Consider the following 18,746-nt stretch of genomic DNA (forward strand, 5'->3'; position numbering starts at 1 on the left):
CAGAGATCTTTCAAATATAAAGAGGGATGGTGAATTAATGATCGGCTGACACTGGTTTCCCAATGTGAATTTTTCCCTTTTCTTCCCCAAGCTTATTTCATACAAAGCATTATAAGAATTCTTTCTAGGGAATTCCCTGGCAGTCCAGTGGTTCGGACTCCGCGCTTTCACTGCCAAGGGCCTGGGTTCAATCCCTGGTCGGGGAACTGAGATCCCACAAGCCCTGTGGCACAGCCCGCCCCCCCCCCCAAAAAAAATTCTTTCTAAAGAGCTTCAAAGAAAAATTATAGACACGTTTTCTTGGTTTTTAAAATAAATAGTTCACTGTTTATTATCTAAGAAAACCTATATCTCAAAACCATTTGGACTGGGGTAATTATGCCAAAAAATAATCTCTTAAGGTTTCAAAGAAAAGTCCTTTCAGAGGAGAACAACAATAGACCATGGCAGTTCAAATAGTGTGTATCATACTACTTCATCAGAGAAATGGTGCACAATCAATATTTTTTTGACCAAAGGAAATGGTATTTGCTGAGTGTAAATTTACATTTTTCTGAGTGACTACAGCACAGGGAAAATTTCAGAGGTACTTTTTAAATGGAAGGAATAAATGGAGCAAAGCTAACTATGTACAGTAATTTTATGGAATCAGTGCAAATATGATCCTAGAATTTTGTTTCTCCCAGAACAAAGTAACAGCATCTCATTTAGGATTTAGGATCCCTGTAGTTGATCTTAGCTGTTTGTTTATTTGATGTGGTCTACCCAATAATGCTTCCTGCACCTCAGCACACTACCTGTGTATTATATGTGTGGTTGTGGTTTGGCCAGTCATCATAGCCAATGCAGAATGCTCATGTTCTACTCTGCCTTGCCCCAGCATGGGCTTGTGCCGCTCTGGAGAAGATGCTCAGTAACCTGGCAAGTTACAGATCCTGAAAGACTCACCATATCAGTTTACCACATTAGCCAAGTGTATTCTCTAAGGCTGCCATAACTAAGTACCACAAACCAGACGGCTTAAAACAACAGAAATTTATTCTCTCACATTTCTGGTGGCTAGGAGTCTGAAATCAAGGTGTCAGCAAGTCCATGCTCTTCTGCAGGGGCTCTAAGGCAGAATCCTTCCTGGATTCTTTCTAGATTCTGGTGACTCCTTGCAAACATTGGCATTCCTTGACTCTTAGCTACGTCACTCCAATCTCTGCTTCCTTCGGCATGACCTTTTTTCCCTCTATGTCTCTCTTGTGTCTTCTCCTCTCCTTATAAAGACACTAGTCATTGGATTTAGGGCCCACTCTGATCGAGTATGACCTCATCTTAACTGATTACATCTGCAAAGACCCCATTTCCAAGTAAGGTCACATTCTGAGGTTCTAGACAGACATGAATTTGGGGGGCACATATTCAAGCCACTATACCCAACAATGGAAATGCTGTAAATTTAATCTGACCTAGAATAATATCAGTTGGTATATAAATATTTTTTACATTTTGGGTTTTAAATTATAGATCCTAAAGATAACTCTTGTGGTTTTAGTTGAATATAATATTGGCTCTAATGCTAGGATGATGAATGAAAAATAGCATGTTATAAAATATTAAACATAAAACATTAACCCAAAACTTCTCCTAGGACTTCTCAGTTGCTTAATTAGGGTTCATTCATAGAGATACTTGCCCCTACCAGGTCTAAGTAATCTGTATGTGTGTGAAGTCACGTTGTGAAGGATTTTATACACTAACTTGAGGGGTTTGGACTTGACTCTGTAGGAAAGGAAGAACCAGTGGAGATTCACTATTTTAAAAAGATAGTTCAGGTAGTGGTATGGAGGATATAAAAGCCAGATAGAAGCTACTGATACAGCACAGGTGAGGTGATTGGGGATTAGACTATGTTGATAGAGAGGGAGAAGTGAAATTGTGTTGGATAACATCCCTGAAGATTTAGCAATTGATTAGATAATGTTAATAATAATAGCTAATTTTTTCCAGCTTAAGATATAATTGACATTTTGTACATTTAAAGTGAACAACCTAATGGTTTGTTACACGTATGTATTGTGAAGTGGTTACCTCAATGAAGTTAGTTAACACACCCACCACCCCGTATAATTATATATATATATTTGTATATATGTGTGTGTATATATATATATGGTGAGCACATTTAAGATCAATCTTAGCTAATATTTATTGAGCACTTTCTATGTGCCAGGCACTACTCTACGCACTTTTTATGTACTAATATACAGTAAGTCCCCTACATAGGAACGGATCCCGTTCTGAGAGCGTGCTAAGTCCAATTTGTTTTTAAGTCCAACAAAGTTAGCCTAGGTACCCAACTAACACAATCAGCTACGTAGTACTGTACTGCAGTAGGTTTATAATACTTTTCACACAAATAATACATAAAAAACAAATACACAAAATAAAGAAAACATTTTAAATCTTACAGTACAATACCTTGAAAAGTACAGTAGTACCAGCTCTATCACCACTGCTTTTACGCTTGCTTCCAGACATCCTGGGCTTGAAATAAAGATACTGTACAGTACTGTAATCTATACAGTACTGTACAGTAAAGTACACAAAAGCACAACCACTTGTAGAGGATGCACGCACGTGACTACTCCAGACACACAAACTAACTTACGTGATTGGACACACAAACGCACGTTCACATCTTTGAAAGTTCACAACTTGAAGGTTCGTATGTAGGGGACTTACTGTATTTAATTCTTATAATAATCCTATGAAATAGTACTATTAAAATGTTGATTTCAGGTGAAGAAACTGAAGCACAAATACTTGCCAAAGATCACGTATCTAGTGATTGAAGGAGGCAGGATTTTAACTCACAGAATCTGGTGAGGGAAAGGAAAGAATCTGGGGTGACTCCTACAGTTGGGAGACTGAGTGGATGGTTCTGTCATTAGCCAGGATTGAAAATACAGACCAGCAGGTTTGTGGGGAGCAGACTGGAAGGTTATGAGTCAATAGATTTGGTTTTGGATATAGTATTAAGTTTGAAGAGCTGCTGGTGGGAAATCCAAATGGATATGCCTTGTAAGTAGTTAATAATAAGTACTAGAAATAATATTTAGTGTTAAAATTCATCTTTTCTCAAAAAGAAAATACTGTGTTTTAATGTATACATTGTGCAGCTGCGGTAAAACATGAAAAATTGGTGATGCGATCTCCAAGGTCTAAAAAACTAAATGAGTGCTTTTATCTGGGTGAAAAATCTTTTTGGGTGTATTCTCATGTCCTTTTTACATTGTTAGGTAAGTAAATAGCTATTTTACCTGGAATTTTATGGCATTTTTCAGCCAAGCAGACAGAGGAGAGGAATTCATTCGTTATGATTTGTACCCACCGATCACAAGTGAATTTACTTCATTACAAACTCCCCTTACCCTCTCACCCTTTGCTCCACACATTCCACCAAATACACCCCTGCCTGCTCTAACCACGGGATATTCCAGTTCAAACCCAGCAGTTTATGGGAACTGCTTTTGTTGAAATCATTAAAGAAAGAAAGGGCTGTGAGTTCTCCTTCCGAAGCACTGCCTGTTTTCTGTGTCATTTCAGTCTCATTAATCAGCGTTGCAGCAAGGTAGACATTGTGCTGTGTATTTTACTGTCCCCAGCACAGCAGCTCCTGCGTCTCTGCCCCCAGACTGACGCATTGGGGAAAAAGAGAGAGGGAAACCATCAATCTTCCCAGTTGCACATGTCAGCAGTGATTCTTTCCACCTTCCTGTTGGCTGTCTCTCTCACCACCTGTGTTTAGAATTAGCACTGAAGCTGCTGCCCAGATGAATAAGAACCACTGTCCCTGTCACCTGCCCTGTACAGGCTACCACTTCTAAATGAAAACAAGAAGTACACAGGGCAATTATCTTTACTGTGAATGGTGCAAGAGAAAGAATCACACGTCTCCTTAGAAGTTCATTATAACACAAAGCAGATTTGAGGTCGTACATTCTAGGAGGTAGCATCATTTATTAGATCAGAGGGGTAAAAGCAAATAATATCTTGAGTGCCTTGCTGTATTCTCATAGTCTCCCTCTGAAGTATCTACAGAGAGTCTGGCCTCGAGGGGAGGCTGGGTGCTGGCTCCAGGCGTCCACTCTGTCCTGCAGTGGATCCCTCGCCTTCACTCACCCACACCAGCTCTCTGGACCAAATGAAGTATATACAGCTGAATTTGATCTATTTATGTTCAAGTCCTGACCCCACTATTTATTAGCCATGCACTACTCACTGAACCCCTCTGTGCCTCAGTTTCCTCATCTATAAAGCAGAGTTGATAATACTACCTACCTTATAAGGCTTTTTGTGAGGATTAAATGATATAATACATTCATAGCTCTTGCTAGAGTACTTTGTACATAGTAAGCACCCAATAAATATTAGCCATTACTATTGTTAACCTCATTGTTCAAATAATAAAACTGAGGTTCAGAGAGATTAAATCGTTTGTGCAAGGTGCTAGGAGATGTAGAAGGAATTTGAACCTAGCACTGTCTGATCCCCCAAACGCATGTCTTTTCTATTACACTATATTGTTTCCGTTCTAGTTCCATCTTACAAATAACTTCATGTGTGAGCTTAATAAATCACTTCACTTTATTCATGTCTTTATTTCCCATTATGTAAAATGAAAATGATAATAACTGACTGACATTCCTGCTAGTATGAGACTCTTGTAATTAATTATATGTCAATTAATTATCATCAAGTCATATGCAGTAAAACTAGGCATATGCAGTAAAACTAGGCATTTTTTAAGTTTGGCTGCAAAAAATGTTCATGCCCTTAAAAAAAAGTTAAATAGTACAAAAGTGTCAAAAAGGTAGTCATTGTGTATTCCCATTCCTTGGGGTAATCACTGTTAAGTTAAATGTGTATTCTTCTTCCTTGTCAACAGTCATCTGTTTAACAAATGTTTATATAGAACCACTGTGGGCTAAGCATTGTTCTCAGGCCTTGAGGAGGGTGCTATTATTATACCCATTTTACAGATAAGGAGGTTCTGTGACTTGCACAAGGAAACACAGCTAGTACGTGCAGAGCTGGTATTGGACTTGGTGTTCTGACTCCAGAGTTGGGACTCTTCACCTCCACTCTGCTCTCACTACTTACAGTCTTCTTATCTGCTGCATGGTATTCCATCATATAAAAAATAAAATTACTATCTATTTTATATGTTCCCTACTAATGGACATTTAGTTGCTTGTAGTTCTTTTGTTATTAAATAGTCATATGGGGAATGCCAGGTATCCTTACATTCTAGTATGATTATTTCTATAGGACAGATTTCTGTATGTTGGATGGTTGGGTCACACAATATTTAAGCACTTAAAATTTTGACCTCCATAAATGATCAGATAACTTATGGAGAACTTACTACATGCCAGGCACTAAGCACTTTACATGAATAAACTCATCACAATACCCCCCATCTACCCTGTGAGATTGGTATATTATTATCCCCATTTTGTAGATGCTCAAGAACATATAAGTAATAGAGCCAGGACTTCAACCCAGGCAACCTGGTGCTAAATCCTGCTGCTTAACCATGGTAAATAACCAGACAAGTTATCACAGTCATATTTTACCACTTGACTTTGTCATTTTTCTAACTTATTCTAAAGTTGACTTAACAATATGAGCTGACAGAAGGGTCTGAACAGAAGCAAACGCTTCAGTTGAAACAACCCTGGGGGTGGTGTCAGTCTACAGGTTGGATGATGAGAAAGGGAGCCATGGTTCACTGGAAAATGAGACTTCTTTCTCCTAATAGTGGTCAGGATAGTCAACAAGATTTTTTTTGGTGAAATATCTTTATGCCTGGAAAATAACTTTAGAATCTTTTTCTCTGTTTGTAGTATTAGTACCTTGTAAGAAATTCACACTGTCTCTCTCTCAAAGGTTCAGAACACTTGAGAAGTCATGGAGTTATTTCATTTGTTGGGTATAAAAATTTCTGGCATCTCAGCTTTGCTTAGCCAAGGCCACCAGTTGTTAGTCCAGGTTTTCCTCAACCAGCTGAGCTGACCATGAGACCTGCCTACAGCTGCTTGAGTGTTGAATTCAGACTCTCTGTAGGGATTGGAGGGAGTTAGAGAGTTTGCCACACACGGAGATGGGTAGAAAAGGGCATCCTATGCAGAGAGAATTTTGTATTTTATCCATGACAATTCTGATGTCAAAACCTTCTTAATGGGATCATTTTCTTGGTGCTGTCTGGGCTACCCGTGCTTCTTAAATCCCTGAGCCGTAAGGATTTATGGAACTGGGCATTGTCAAGTCAATTTACCTAACGGTGGAAGATGGTGTGCTTACTTGTCGCAGGTGTCTTTTCTCACCAATGTAGACACTCTAGCCACATCTTCATAAGCTGTTGACCATAATAATCTGCTGACCTTCATGTGATACTAGAACTGCCTGAAGCCAAAGGGGCCTCTGACCATGCATTAATACATAAATGCTCAGGGATTTTATTACCTTGAAATGTAAATTATAAGCAAGTGAACGTTTCACATTTTTACAGTCTATTTGTGTGTTCGTGTGTGTGTATGTGTGTTTCCATGTTTCCAGTCAGATTGGCAGTTTTGGAGAATAATTATGTAGTAGTTGGCTTGGAACAGTGGTGTTTCAATCCTGGACACACAAAAAATCGCGATGCTCATGCCAAATCCCAAACTGATTAAATCAGAATCTCTGAGGATGGGACCCAGGCATCGGTATTTTTTTAAGCTCCCAGGTGATCGCTGTGCAGATAAGATTGAGAACTGGTGGCTTAGACGGTATCTTCTATTTTTTATTCATAGCGTTTTCATCTGTACCTCATTTTATATAGTTGAAGTGAACTTTAAGACTAGATATTGGTGCCCCAAAGCCCGTCCCAAACTGGAGCAGGCATCAGAATCCCCTGGAAGGCTTGTCAAAGGACAGATTGCAAAACTCTTGTCATTTCTTTTCTTGGGATAAGTCCACCCGTAGAATTTCTGAGTCAGTAGGTCTGGGTTGGGGCCCAGGAATCTGCATTCCTAACAAGGTCCTTGTTTGGGTGATGTTGCAGGTACGGAGATACACTGTGGGAACCCCTGCTCCAATGCCTTCCTTCCACCTTCCTTCTGCGCCTTTCTTGCCAACAATGGCGGCCAGGGCAGCCGCCTCCAGGACAGTCCATATACACACAATTCAGTGTTAGGAATGCTAATCATGCTGAAGGAAGTGCCCACATGTTGCCCCACCTCCAAATTATCATACATCTAATTTTAAAAGTCTGTATGCAAATACAAGCTGCTCTTCCTACCAGGTTGCTCCCCTTAAGCGCTTTCTGCTTTAAAATCAGAGCCACCACAGGGTAGGTAATTCTCTAGTGTCCCAAAATAGAACTTGGATTTCACTTTCCCACAGAAACAATTATATGAATGGTGTTTAGGTGCAGCTGAAATGGTGCTGTTAAAACCATTCTTCAGAAATACTGTGGGTTCAATGAGGCTTCGATGGGCAGCCTTCCAGGACCGTAACCGCCATTTAAAGAATTGAGTGTCTGAGTTTCAGAAAACCAATTTTCAAATGAGCTCTTAGAACATAACTTGTTTAGGAACTGCCTATAACTGGAACATCTGGTTCATTTTGTGTATAGTTATTTCGCCCTTTACATGGAGCCAAAGTGGGGAGTAGGGGTGGGAGATTTGTCATGTATTCCACTAACATTTATTAGATCATCACAATGTACCTGACACTGCTATATACTGGGGATATAAAGATGAAAAAGACAGCCCCAGCCCTAGAGAGCTCATATTATAGGTGGGAAAATATTTACTAAGCAAATAAGAAAATATTTACCAAGTTACCCGTGTGATATGTGCAATAATGAAGAACCGATGAAAGAGGGATTTGTTCTGCTTGGAGAGAGAGACTGACTCAGTATGTGTGCGTGTGTGTGCGCGTGTGCGTGCGTGCGTGCGTGTGTGTGTGTGTGTGTGTGTTTGGTAGGGAGAAGGTATGTTGAAGAGGTTTAGAATCAAGGAGAGATTGTTAGGCCTTGAAGACCACGGGAACTTCTCCAGGCAGAGAAGGGGGCGAAGGACATCCAGGATGAGGGAACAGTCTGAGTGCAGAGGGGAATGAGCCATACAAGAATGGCGAGTAACTAGGCCAGCTTCTCGTGGAGGATGATGGAGGACAACTGGGAAGGGGATTAACTGCCACATAAACTTTGAACCCTAACCCAGAGGGAGAAATGAGAAGACTTAATGCATAGAGCTAAGTCTGTGTGTGTGGTATGTGCATTTTTATCCCAGACTCTTTTTTTTTTTTTTTTTTTAATTTTTAAATTTTATTTATTTATTTTTGGCTGTGTTGGGTCTTCGTTTCTGTGCGAGGGCTTTCTCTAGTTGCGGCAAGCGGGGGCCACTCTTCACCGCGGTGCACGGGCCTCTCACTATCGCGGCCTCTCTTGTTGCGGAGCACAGGCTCCAGACGCGCAGGCTCAGTAGTTGTGCACGGGCTTAGTTGCTCCGCGGCATGTGGGATCCTCCCAGACCCGGGCCCGAACCCGTGTCCCCTGCATTAGCAGGCAGATTCTCAACCACCGCGCCACCAGGGAAGCCCCAGACTTTTTTTTTGAGAACTTTCTTCTGTATATTTCCCACTACCCTGAGGAAGAACATTTTTTTTTTTCAACAAACTATTAATATTTTTAAAATGTCCTGAATCACGTTGTTTTCAAACCTGTGCTCCAGGAAGCCCCTCAGAGGCTGGCAGGGGTGAGGGCAGACAAGCCCGCAGGGGGCTGCCTACTGGGGCTCCCTCACTGACTCTCCTGTTATCCATACACCAAGCATTTCTTTGGGCTCTTCTACATATTAGACATGTCTGGTAAGAATATTACATTTGAAAATGGGCATGTAACTAAAAAAGAGACATTTTAAAACCACACATTTAGTAAAAGTCTGAGGACTTAGGTGTGGAGAGCCAAATCTCTCAGCAGCTGTAAAAGGATAAATGTTCTCAGATAGTCAGCTGAAGATGGGACCACCAGACAGGCATGGATCTGTAACCAGTGATAATGGGTAGGATATACCTTTATTTGGCCACAAAAGACAATGATAAAATCGTATCTTTCCAGCATGATCTAACACTTTAAGATCAATGTTCAAATTTTCTTATGAGGAAAAACTAGTATTTTCCTAAGCATTTCAGATCATTCTTTATACTTTAAAAATTTTAGTATTTCTTGAGCTCTTGCCTGTATTTACTGTTCCATCCAATATAAAAATAAATTATGTAGTGGTGGTTAAGATGTTTATGTCAAGAATTTGACCCTGGCTGGTTTGGTTTAGGAAGCAGTATTGTCACTAGAAATTAAAAGTGTTTCTCACTACATATCATATTATAATTATGTATGTTGTGTTTAGGTAATATATTAATCTAGTTTTAGTCATTTTTCCAATAAAAACTAAAAGGACTTGCCAGTTTATTCTGTACCTACATATAAGCTTTGCATTTAAACATAACTTAGCTGCCCTGAGGTGACAATGCAGTCTTTCCTAGGAGGCAAAGTCCCCAGATTTTATATTGCATCATCTCTATGTGATGGGGAGACATTCACTGAGATGCTATTTGACAAGTAAGAAAGAAAACAGAAAAAAAAGGCCTGAAGAAAATAAGCCCAAAGAGATACTGAGGTACAAAAGAAATAGCTGCAGAAGAAAAGAACGTGATAAATATGCAAAAGCGTCATGTGGTCTGGTGAGCAGAGCTCTGGAGGTCTGGATTCTGGTCCCAGGTGTGCCACCAGCTGTGTGCCTGGGCCTTTCAGGAAACGACTCTGTGGCACACCTTCCCTTTCTGAGAGCGTGTGTGTGGAGGGGAGGTGCGGGTGGGAGTGAGGATACTTAAAGGCCAGACCAATCATGAAGTCACGAAGTTCTAAATTGGATGCAGCCCTGTGCGCAGGAAGGGGACAGAGCTCGGTGTCCAGGGCTGAGAGCTGGGTTCCAAATCTAACCACCTGCCTGTGATCTTGTGAGGGTTACTTAACCTTGCAGTGTCCTTCCCTGGAAAGTAAGGCCAGTAATTCCTACCTCCTTCACATCCGATGAGGTCCATGCAAGTGCCAGGGAATGTTTCTGATAGCTAAAGTTCAGCACAAGAATGAAAATCCATCTGCAAAAGCATTCTACTGCATGATAGAAGGATAGCGCAGTGCACCGAGGGAAAATAGATGCACAGCTCTTAAAATCTGGAAGTGGCTTAAATAAGTCTGTAAAAAACTTTTTTAAAAAACCAAGTTTATTCCTTTCAAACTATTTCACTGACCTAATAATACGTCGCTAAGTACTTCTCATCTATGCCTTTATGGACCTCACAGTCTAGTGGATTAGTCACTCCTTTCTCTTTTTTTCTTTTTAAAAATAATTTTTTCCTGCAGTTTTAATTGTTGGCCGACATATTGCTTCTTGTTTGAGGGTGACATAAGACCTGCTTTCTCTTACATTGAATTAATATTTACTATGTTGAGTCCTAGGTCTGAGCATCTGGTTTCATTTCTAAGCAGAAATGAACCCAGTTTTTTTTTTTTTTTTTCTCCTTCTTGGTGCTGAGTCAGCATTTTCTCACCAGACCCAGAGCCCTCTGTACTTTCTGGAAGAAAGAGCTGACTGTGGCAGAACAATGCTGAGCTGTGGCCAAAGAAAGCTTCAGAGAAGCACCTGGATCCTCCCAGCCAGGACCGAAGTGCTATTTTTCTGTGCCGGGTCTCCTATGTTTCAGCTCTTATATCACTAATTGGTGGTATAGACATTTTCAAGAAAGTGTTGAAGACATATGCGAGGGGCCTAGGACTGAAATAGTAGGGTGACATACATGATAGAATTGAGAAGCACCAACAGAGAGCTTCTTAAGCTGTATTTTTTATTTAGAAGAATAAATAGACTTACAAAAAGAAATTTTCAACCAAATTAGTTGATAATGTTGTTGATTCCTTTTTTATCACAATCCATGATAACATGCCTTTCATGGAACCAATTAGACATAGCGCTTGCTCAGCCAAGTTTTTGGTCTGCCGTCGACTATAGTTAAAACAGGTGTGATGAATGCACAATTGATGCTACAGCTGGACACAAGCAGGACTTTGTAATAAGAATCTTGAAGTCTTTAGTTGAAGTCTTTGGTTCCTACCACCATACCAAAGTTGAAAGTGTTTCAAAGCTGGTAGGCAGCCTTCTTTTGATGTATTTTATTCACTTGGGATTAAAATCAGAAGCTCTCTTTAGTTAATCACAAAAAATATCTTTTGCCATGATTAGCAGCTTGGGATTTTTTAATTGCTTTTGGGTGCAATAATTGAAATTATGATAATTATGAACTTGGGATATGCTCAGTACCTTATGACAGGAATGCTTTTAGCTACATCTGTCAGGTTGATAAGTCTGTTATCTCTTTGATTCAAACTCCCACCCTGTCTTCTGGAATATATCAAATCCCAGGGCTGAAGCTGCCCATTGGTAATGCTGATTCTGTTACAAATTGAGCCAATGCATGTATTGATTGGAAGTGGCGTTTGTTAAGGAAATACACCTGAAATAAAAATGAAGACCTATTCTGTAAAATGCGCCTTTTTTCATTCTCTGTGCATTGCGATGGGATTGAAGGTTGATGCTCTAGACTTCCCCATGAGCGAATGCCTGTGGGCTAGTCTTGAAGCTGTTTTCTTTGTGGTTTGCCTTCTGTCCACTGGGAAGCCCATGCTCCTTTCATTTTCATTCTTTTCCAACTCTAGTGCTTTTGAACACAGAACCCCCATCCTCCCACCACCCAAACTCCACATTCCAGCCCCATGATTTCATGGTACCAGGCATATCTCCCCTGCCATGCCGTCAGGCTGCCTGCTGACTCTTGCAGGGGGAACAGACGGGAACATAAACTCACCGCAGAAGTGCAAGACACTCTCTGTATATTTTTAAGACCAGGAATCCAGTTCTCATTTAGATCCTGTATTTTTTTTAATAGCTCCTTGAAAATTGAACAAAACATTTCTTGTTGCTCTTACTTCTTGATAACATCATTCCCTCTGCCTGGATATACAGAATCACAGAAACTAGAGAATGAAAAAGATGTATTAGATCATATCTAGTTCATTCCCACTGGTCACAATTCTTTTTTCTCATAGTCTGTCCTCTAGTGCTTTTCTCTTCTAGTTTTCCCAAGAATTAGTTTCTCCATTTCTCTCAGGGAATAATTCCTTAGTTTGAACATGGAGGAATTTGTGTGGAAATATTCATATTTTTTTTTCAGCTTGATATTCCTGGTCCTTATAATCCTTTATATGACCATAAACAGTCCCCTTTCATCCTAGGTCAAGCATTTCTGGATGGCATTTTTTTTCCTCTTCATTTATTAAGTTCAGAGCTTGTTTTTCTGCTTTGCTTTCTCTCTTCATCAATCAGTCCCTAAAGCCCATTAATCATTTTTTACCTCACTGAAAGCTCCTTTGCTTATTCCCATATCAGGAACCCAGGGCTGGTTAAGGTCCTAAGGTACTGAAGGAAGCCTCACTGATATGTACTTATTCTATGCTAACTCTTCTCTCTCCCTTTCTTTCTCTTTCTCTCTCTCTCTCTCTCTCAGCCTCAGTTCTCAGCTACAAACTATTTTTAAAGTAATGTCTCTAAATTATGATTTGGGGAGTTAGTCATTTGACAGCCTCATGTGTGTGTATGTACATGTGTATGATTTTAAGTGGTAATATTATATTTGTTCTCAGTTACTTAAGAGGTATTTTTCATATTCTCAGAGCCACAAACCTCTTAGGTCTCCTGAGTGCTTATATCAAGTACAATTCTAGATCATGGAACTATGATGTAGCATTCTATTTTAGGGCTGCTATCTCAGGAATAGAGAGGAAAATAAGCAGATATAGGAAAATAGACTGTAGGATTTGAAATTCTTGGGAAAAGGGAAGGGCAAAATATAAGTAGTCTTGGCACTCACACATCTAAAGTAGATTAGCTCTTAAGAGCTAATGTTAGATATAAAGATAAAGACTTTTTTTAATGTTACATTCTTTTTTTAAAAAAATTCAGCTTTATTGATGTATAATCGACAAATAAATTGTAAGGTATTTAAAGTGTACATATACCATGGTGATTTGATATACATTGTGAAAAGATTCCCCCCACCTAGTTAATTATTAACACAACCAACACCTCACATATTTGTCTTTGTGTGTGTGAGAGACCATTTGAGTTCTACTCTCTTAGCAAATTTCAATTATACAATGCAGTGTTATCCACTATAGTCATCATGTTTTATGTTAGATCCTCATAAACTATATGGTTTTCTAGATTAGAGGACCCAGTATTATAAAGATGTCGGTTTTCCCCAAAGCAATCTATGGACTCAGTGTCCAATCCCAATCAAAAACCCCAACAGGTTGCTTTTTTTTTTCTCTTGGAACTTAGCAAGATGACTCTAAAATGTATTGAGAAGTATAAAGGACCAAGGGTGGGTTAGATACTCTTGAAGAAGAAGAAGAAGGTAGAAAGACTTGCTCCACCAGGTCCCAAGACTTATTAAAAAGGCAGCTGTGGTACTGGTGCAGACATAGACAAATAGACCATGGACCAATGAGACAGAATAGAAAGACCAGATACAGACTCAGACATATAGAGATACTTGGTTTATGCTGAAGTGGCATTCCAGAGAGCAGTGGGGAAAGGATCTTTTCAATAAATGGCAATGGAACAATTAGGTATCCATATAGGGGGGGAAAAAGGAGAGAAAATAAAGTAGATGTCTACCTCACACCATATGCAAAAAACTCCAAATGGATACAGACTTAAATGTGAAAGATAAAACTTTAAAGCATGCACATACATATGCTTTATATATGTATGTATGTATATATATACACATATCTTCATGAACTCAGGATATTAAAAGATTTCTTCTATGACATAAAAATCTGGTCAAAAATTGTATATTTGAAAAACATCTCTTCATCAAAAGATAACATAAAGTCAAATAACCACATAATGAGAGAATATATTGGCCACACATGTAACTGACAAAATAATAGGATCCAGAATATACAAAAATTCTTAAATCAATGAAAAGATAATCCAAGCTGAGAAAAATAGGCAAAATAACTTGAATAGGCTCTCCACAGAAGAGGAAATAAAAATACCAAAAACCATGAGTTCTCAACTTCTCTAATAAATAATCAGAGAAATGCAGTTAAACCATAATGAGATTCTACCCTATATCATCAGTTAGCTAAAAATAGAACTACTGGCAAAGCGTTGGTGAGGATGTGGAACAATAGGAATTGGTGGTAGAAACTGCAAATTGTTACGTACTGATACTTAGGAATAGTTTAGTATGCTGTAGTACAATTGAAGGTACGTATGCATACCTTATGATCCAGCAGTTCAACTCCTACCTATGTACACTGGAGAGACTTGGCACTTCATACACAAATATACATGTGGAGAATATTCTTCTTTTTCCCCATAACTTTTTTTTGTTGCAACAGAAACGTTGCAAAATAATGCAATGAATGTAATGAAGTCTTAATAGATGGTGGTTAAGCAAAACATGGTAGCTAGTGGAAGGAGCGTACATGAGCTTTGAAGTCAGTAATACCTGACTTGAAATTTCAGTTCCACCTATTAGTTGTGTGGCCATAGGCAATCTATTAATATTTGTGAGCCTCAGTTTTGTCATCTGTAAATTAGAGGTAATCATATGCCTACCATATTGTATATTATAAGGAATAAATACATTAATGCATATAAAGCACTGAGCATAAATGCCTGAAACATAGTAGTTGTCCAGTAAATTATGGTTGTTATTAGTAATTTTTTATTATTGTTAAAAATGATAATGATGCATTTTATCATTTATCTGTATTTAGAACAGAAAATATTTTTTAAAAATTTGTTGCACTCAAAAGCTTACAAATACGGAGGCACATTTTTTTTTCTTCTCATTTCCTATTATAACTTCAATAATAGACAGTATAGACCAATGGGTTAGCATGACCATGTCAAAAATGATTTTATAATTTAAAAAATTATGCAGAATTAAAAACTTCGTTTGAAGAAATAAAAAACCAACTATGATTTTATCAAAAGTAAATGGATACTGAAGCGTGAAGAAGTTAAATAACTTTATCAAGAAGCAATATCAGAAATAGAGTATAGGTTTCCTAATTTTTAGCCCAGATCCTGCACATTAAATTATAATATCAGCAATTATTTTTATTTTTTTATTTTATATTGGAGTACAGTTGATTAACAATGTTGTGTTAGTTTCAGGTGTACAGCGTAGTGATTCAGTTATACATATACATGTATCTGTTCTTTTTCAAATTCTTTTATTTTTAAAGAAAACTGAATTAAGTAAGAGTAGCCTTTAGCCCTAATGCTAAGGCCTTCATTGCCTTAACTGCAAAATGAATGAAGTCACGTGAAAAACCCCTGGAGCCCCTTTAATCTCCAGTGAAATTTGATTCTATGTCTGAAGTCTCTGTAACTGACCGCCAGAACCATAGTCATCTTTTCCTCTTGGGAACTCTTGCCTGTACCCCACTATTTACCTTTCCAAACCAGTCACAATTGTGTTGTCATACTGTACTGTTACTTTTATTTTCATAAGCATATCCTCTATCTCCAGTTAGATTGGAGATACAGACCTTTTCTTATGTGCCTTTGTGTTTGTAAGCTTCTAAGTGCAAAAAAAGATTTTTTTAATATCATTTCTGTCTCCTAATAGCACTTAACATAGTGCTTTACAAAATAAATGCATTTAAGGATGATGACTGTCAGATTGCAGTTAAAAAAATTGCGTAGCCATCAAACATGGGCATAGGATTCATGGATTCTGCTTCAAAAGCAATTTTGTTTGTTTTCCTTTGTTCCAGAAAGATTCCGTGAAGCGAATATTTTCTGGCATTCAGCCTACAGGAATCCCCCACCTCGGCAATTACCTGGGAGCCATTGAGAGCTGGGTGAGATTACAGGACGAACATGACTCCGTGCTGTACAGCATCGTTGACCTACATTCCATCACTGTCCCCCAAGACCCAGCCGTCCTCCGGCAGAGCATCTTGGACATGACGGCTGCTCTTCTCGCCTGCGGCATAAACCCAGAGAAGAGCATCCTTTTCCAACAATCTCAGGTCAGCTTCTCAGATTAGAACCGAGAAATTTTTTTTTTTATTTTCAGATTGAGGAAAAAATCGAATGGTTTATATAGCTCCTGTTTTTGATTTTTTTTTTTTTTGACCCTTCAAGTGTGACTTCATCAAATGCGACTGTTTCATTTTCATGTTTTCCCTATATTCGTATCATTGAGTATTATTATAATGCAATAGTATTTTCAACTTTTCCTCCACTGTACTAGGTAAGTTTATAATGCTTCATAAACCAAAAAGTTGTATCCCATTAGTACTTCTAACCCTGGAATTGTTTTCTGTACTGGGTTGCATTCAAACAGATGAATTCGTGCTGTTGACTAGTCTCCTGGTGATGAGGGATAGAATTTTAGCAACTGATGGTTTTACGTAACTCCGATGTTGCTTTATTGGGTATTGCATTTGGAAGGTCTATTGGATAATTCCCAATGTTCATTCTTCGTATAATAAATTTTGAGAAGATTTGAGAGAACTAGCTGGGAAATTGGAAGACAATGTCCAGTGTCTTGAGTCCAAGCCAAGAAAGGCTTTAGAACAAAGCCAAAATATTTGACTCATATCTTTACTATGGATGAATCAGTTTACTCTTGGACAGGCAGATAACCTGGACTAGAGACAAGGCGCTTAAGAGACTCCCTAGCAAAGAAGGTGAAAATTTTAACTGGATCATGCCCTTATTACATGTCTGCTTTAACCTGGTGACAAAGCCCCAGCCAAGGAATGGTATGTTATACATGTTTTGGCACATGTTAACATGTATGCATGTGTGGAACGTGTTATACATGTGTACAACTCCTTTCTTGATCATAAACTTCTGACGATCATTATTTGTGTATATATTTAATCACCCACAGAACTTAATGTAATGATTTACACAGAGCAACCATTTAAAAATATGTAGTCAATGAAAAGAGTATCTTCAAAAACTAAATGCAGTTATCAACTTAAACTTGTTGCCAGCTTAGAGATAATTTGATAGAATAGTAGAATCTAATCATTAAAATGACCATAAAGGCAATTTACCTCAATTTCCTTTTTTTACAGTTGGTCAGGAAGCCTTTCCTTACGTATGACTTTTCAGATTCAATCTTGGACAGATGTAATTGTTATCAAGTACTGGCTTATATTGATCAAACACCCGCCTCCCTGTAACTTCTAGCCACTCATTTAACTTCTCGCTAAAAATACATAATAAATCAACTCTGTCTTCCACATGACTGCTCTTCCAAACTTGGAGACATTAATTATGCACCATCCTTACCCTCCAGGTCCTTGTCCCATAGGCCTTCTTCAAACTAGCTCACCCTAGATCTCTCACCCTCTTGGTTGTCCTACCTCAGAAGCACTCCTACCTTCTCTCTGAAAGGAAGGTGCCTCTCATATTTCATGAGACAATGTTTATCCAAACTCTTCACATCCATCTCTGACATTATAATGCTGGTCATCATTAGAGCCAGTTTTGGAGTCACCTAATGCATTTTCCAAAGCATACCATCTTCACTCCATCTTAGCTGTTTTTGATACAAGCTCTCTTTTGATCCTTACGTGATATTCTTTTTAAAAATTGTATTCTCAGTACTTTTTTCCATACTTCTTGTAGGTGAAAATGTCTAATCTCCACAAAGTAACCACTTTGTCAGTTGCTTTTTAAAGTGACCTTTAAAATTAAAGGCTTATTTACAATCACATCCAGTACTTGCACTTCGAGCTCATAGCCCCAGAAATGATTACCATATTCTAAAAATGTTCTCCTTTGTAAAGGATTTTTAGCAGTGACCTCCATAAATGTATAAAATTTGCAATAATTGAGGTATCTTCTTCCACATGGTACATTGTTGTTCAAAATAGCAATTGAAAGAGTAACCCACAATATGGGAGACTTTGTAAGAACATTCTCATAAGTGAGGGATAAAAAAATTCACCTTCCCTTTGGTTTTTTTATGTTACGTAATGAGCTCACTGGTTCCCAAACTAGTGAGCTCATTATGTGGGTCTAGGTCAGAGAGTGGAGGCAACTGGTGTTGCCTGTTTCCTCAGTGGCCTCTAAATTGGCTCCCAGTTCCCCCTCCTACCATCCCTGACTTCAGCTCCCTTGGGGGAATTTCGATAGTTTGCCAGTAAAATTTGAAGAAAGTACTCATCAGCCCACATTTCACAATTTGTCCCACAAAGACAGTATTAAAGACTTCCTTAGGTGTCTTTCTGTCCTCAAGACATGCTTGGTCTGGGCCATTTCCTTCTTTAATTCGGGCAACCAACCTTATTACAACTCAATGGATGGACGGATATTTTATCAGATTTTCTTTCCTTTTTAAAATATTTAATAAAGAAAACTTTAAATATATGCAGAAGAGTAGAGAGAAGAGTATACTCTACCCCCATCATTTACTGACATTTTGTGATTTGTCTAGCCAATGTTGTTTTCTTTGTTGAAGTATTTTATAGCAGATACCACACATCATGACATTTCATGCCCTAAATATTTCAGCACGCCTCTCTATAAACTAAGGAAATTTTCTTA

General features: G+C 38.5%; 1 protein-coding gene across 2 annotated transcripts in view; it reads left to right on the forward strand.

Moving 5' to 3' along the window:
• The window catches only part of WARS2 (tryptophanyl tRNA synthetase 2, mitochondrial), a 93,818-nt gene that overhangs the window by 25,076 nt on the left and 49,996 nt on the right, over positions 1–18,746 (forward strand). For both annotated transcript variants that reach the window (XM_061186102.1, XM_061186103.1), the window contains exon 2: positions 15,953–16,210. In XM_061186102.1, the coding sequence (XP_061042085.1) occupies positions 15,953–16,210 (258 nt within the window). The remainder of the gene's footprint in view (positions 1–15,952; positions 16,211–18,746) is intronic.

The sequence above is a fragment of the Eubalaena glacialis genome, chromosome 3 (genome assembly GCF_028564815.1).
Source record: "Eubalaena glacialis isolate mEubGla1 chromosome 3, mEubGla1.1.hap2.+ XY, whole genome shotgun sequence".
Classification (NCBI taxonomy): Eukaryota; Metazoa; Chordata; class Mammalia; order Artiodactyla; family Balaenidae; genus Eubalaena; species Eubalaena glacialis.